The sequence below is a fragment of the Daucus carota genome, chromosome 6 (genome assembly GCF_001625215.2).
Source record: "Daucus carota subsp. sativus chromosome 6, DH1 v3.0, whole genome shotgun sequence".
Lineage (NCBI taxonomy): Eukaryota > Viridiplantae > Streptophyta > Magnoliopsida > Apiales > Apiaceae > Daucus > Daucus carota.
Window position 1 is genome coordinate 40,198,760 of NC_030386.2, and position 2,456 is coordinate 40,201,215.

At 42.8% G+C, this 2,456-nt stretch overlaps 1 protein-coding gene across 1 annotated transcript; it reads right to left on the reverse strand.

Moving 5' to 3' along the window:
* Window positions 1-238: 238 nt before the first annotated feature.
* LOC135147361 (fatty acyl-CoA reductase 2, chloroplastic-like) lies at window positions 239-1,213 on the reverse strand. Its single transcript, XM_064080551.1, has 3 exons — window positions 1,133-1,213; window positions 663-1,048; window positions 239-583 (listed from the first exon to the last, which is right to left on the reverse strand). The coding sequence occupies exons 1-3, from the start codon at window positions 1,211-1,213 to the stop codon at window positions 421-423; spliced, it is 630 nt and encodes a 209-aa protein (XP_063936621.1). The 3' UTR covers window positions 239-420.
* Window positions 1,214-2,456: the final 1,243 nt, after the last annotated feature.

Sequence of the window (2,456 nt, forward strand, 5' to 3'; positions counted from 1 at the left end):
CATTAGATGATTTCCTCCATTCATTAATAGTGAATCTTATTTTATATCGGATAATTGCGAACAATTTTGTTTATCTTACTAATCTAGTATGCTGATAAATGTTTTTCTTAACACCTTAAATTAGTCTTCCTGATAGCTTAACATAATATCATATCACAACTCAAATGTTAAGATTTTTGGAGAACTAGCAAGTTCCCGAAAGAAAAAAAAATCAGAAAATGTCATGCTGATTGGACGGAATCATTCTCTCAAGAAAATACGAAGTTATTAGGATTAATAATCAAAACGAAGGAATGATGCCGGTCTCCCTATTCCTATCCAGATTTTCGAGACAATAGGAGCATCTACAGATGATTATAGTATGGAGCCTAGGCATCATAATATGGAGTGAATGCATTGAAGGTTTTGTCCTGAACATAACTACTTGAGGGCTGTCTCCTTCATAACATGCTTCCTTACACCATGAAAATGGACCCTTGTAATGTAATGTTTCCAATCTATGGAACTTACATCGATTTCAAACTCCTTCCGCTCTTCTTCAGACAAGCACTCCAATAATTTCTCGACTTTGTTATTATCAAATCTGCAATTGAATAGGTGGTGAACTTAAAAATTTATAGTTTCAGTAATGACAGTTTGTAGGGGATTGAACAGACAGTTACCTTCCATCGAAGAAGGAGTAGGGTTGGTACACATTAGCCATGTACTTAAAATGCTCTATTGATTTTCTTCGAATAAGTTCCTGTTTGGGAGAAATCTCATCATTGCTGTTAATGCTCTCCATGTAGGACAACATATCTTCTATAGAAGTAAAGAACTTGAAAGCTGAAATTTGGACTGGATTTCCCTCACGATCAAAGCAAGGATTTAAGTTAAAATGCTGATAGACCAGGTCCAGCAGATGTCGAGTTTTCAAAGGATTCGCAACAGATGAAGTAATATGGTACACATGATCATCACTGGCATTGTTGTTTTCTAGCTTACTTTCTTTGCCACCATGTTTTGCTATGACCGCTAATGTTGAATTTACAACAATGTCAGCTGGTACCTGTAGCATATGAATGTTCGAGATGCATTATTACTGCATAATTAAGTTTTAATTATCATTTTATATGTAATTAAGAAATTTTACCACATCCAAGGCAATTTCTGGACTGAACAAAAAACCAGGGATTTTCCCCTTTCCATACAAGAGCATAATTGGATCCATCATCCTGTTCACATAATTAATACAAAGAGTGATGTGAATACATGGGAAAAAATATAATTAAATATATCTTTACCAATTGATATGAGTAAATTTGTGATAACGTCAAATCCCGTTCCGGTGCTTCCTCCGCTGTGTACTGGTGTCTTGCGGTGTAGCTGCTGGACGGGTGTCTGCAAAACAACACCGGAGGGGGGTTTGAGCCCCGCGGCGCCTCCGGCGTGAGAATGAGTACAGGCGTCGGAAAATAGATAGACGGGAAATGAGCTATCTATGTGTGGTGGGTGAAGGTGTATGGCTGCTGTGTATGGTGGCTTAGAGTGTGTGAGAAATATGAGAGTGTGGAGAAGAAGGTCCTTAAGCCTCTCATCCTTGGTCTATTTATAGGCCAAGGATTAGGGTTTAAGGATGTGTACCTTGGATCCTGCTGTCCATCTGTAGGGCTTGGATGCTTAACACCTGTCCAGGCGTCAGCTAAAGAATAGTATTTTGGAGTGTTATGAGGTTTGTCTTCATAGTGTCAGTAGCTGGCATTGGGTATTGTCCTTGTCATGTCAGACTGCAACTTATTCAGGTGTCGGCTTGGACTCTTGTGTCCCGGTCCGGGGGAAGGATGGATAGGTTGCGTCTGGGTCCGGGATCATCTCCGGGGTCCGAGATCATATCCAAGGTCCGGGATCGTCTCCTGGTTCTGAGATCATCTCCTGGGTCCGGGACCATATCCGGGTCATATCGTGCTCGGGTCCGGATTAAGCCAATCCAGAGTCCGGGTTAAGCCAATCCTTTTCATGTTAGAATGTGGCTTGTTCAGGTGTCGGCTTGGACTCTTGTGTCCCGGTCCGGGAGAAGAGTGGATAGGTTGTGTTTGGGTCCGGGACCATCTCCTGGGTCCGGGATCGTCTCCTGGGTCCGGGATCATCTCCGGGTCATATCGTGTTCGGATCCGGATTAAGCCAATCCAGGGTCCAGATTAAGCCAATCCGGGTTATACCCTATCATTTGCCCCCCACTCCCTTATACAGATTTTCTGTGTGAGGGAGTTGAGTGTATTGTCCGGTGCGGGCTGATTGCGGAGAAGGTGGAGTTTTTCATTTGCCCCCCTGTCCGGGCTAACCTGGACAAGGTGGAATTTTTGCTTTTGCGCCTCTATCCCGGTTAATCTGGTATTAGGCGAAGAATCCTGCTTTTGCTCCTCTGCCCGGGTTGACCCGGACTAGGTGTGAAATCTTGCTCACCTATCCAGGTGGAT

Bases quoted from the DNA above. Each gene is read 5' to 3' on its own strand.
- LOC135147361 (XM_064080551.1), bottom strand. From the start codon at position 1,213: ATGATGGATCCAATTATGCTCTTGTATGGAAAGGGGAAAATCCCTGGT. The intron at 1,049-1,132 runs GTAAAATTTCTT...CATATGCTACAG, and splicing joins CAGAAATTGCCTTGGATGTG to GTACCAGCTGACATTGTTGT. The intron at 584-662 runs GTAACTGTCTGT...ATTCAATTGCAG, and splicing joins TACTCCTTCTTCGATGGAAG to ATTTGATAATAACAAAGTCG.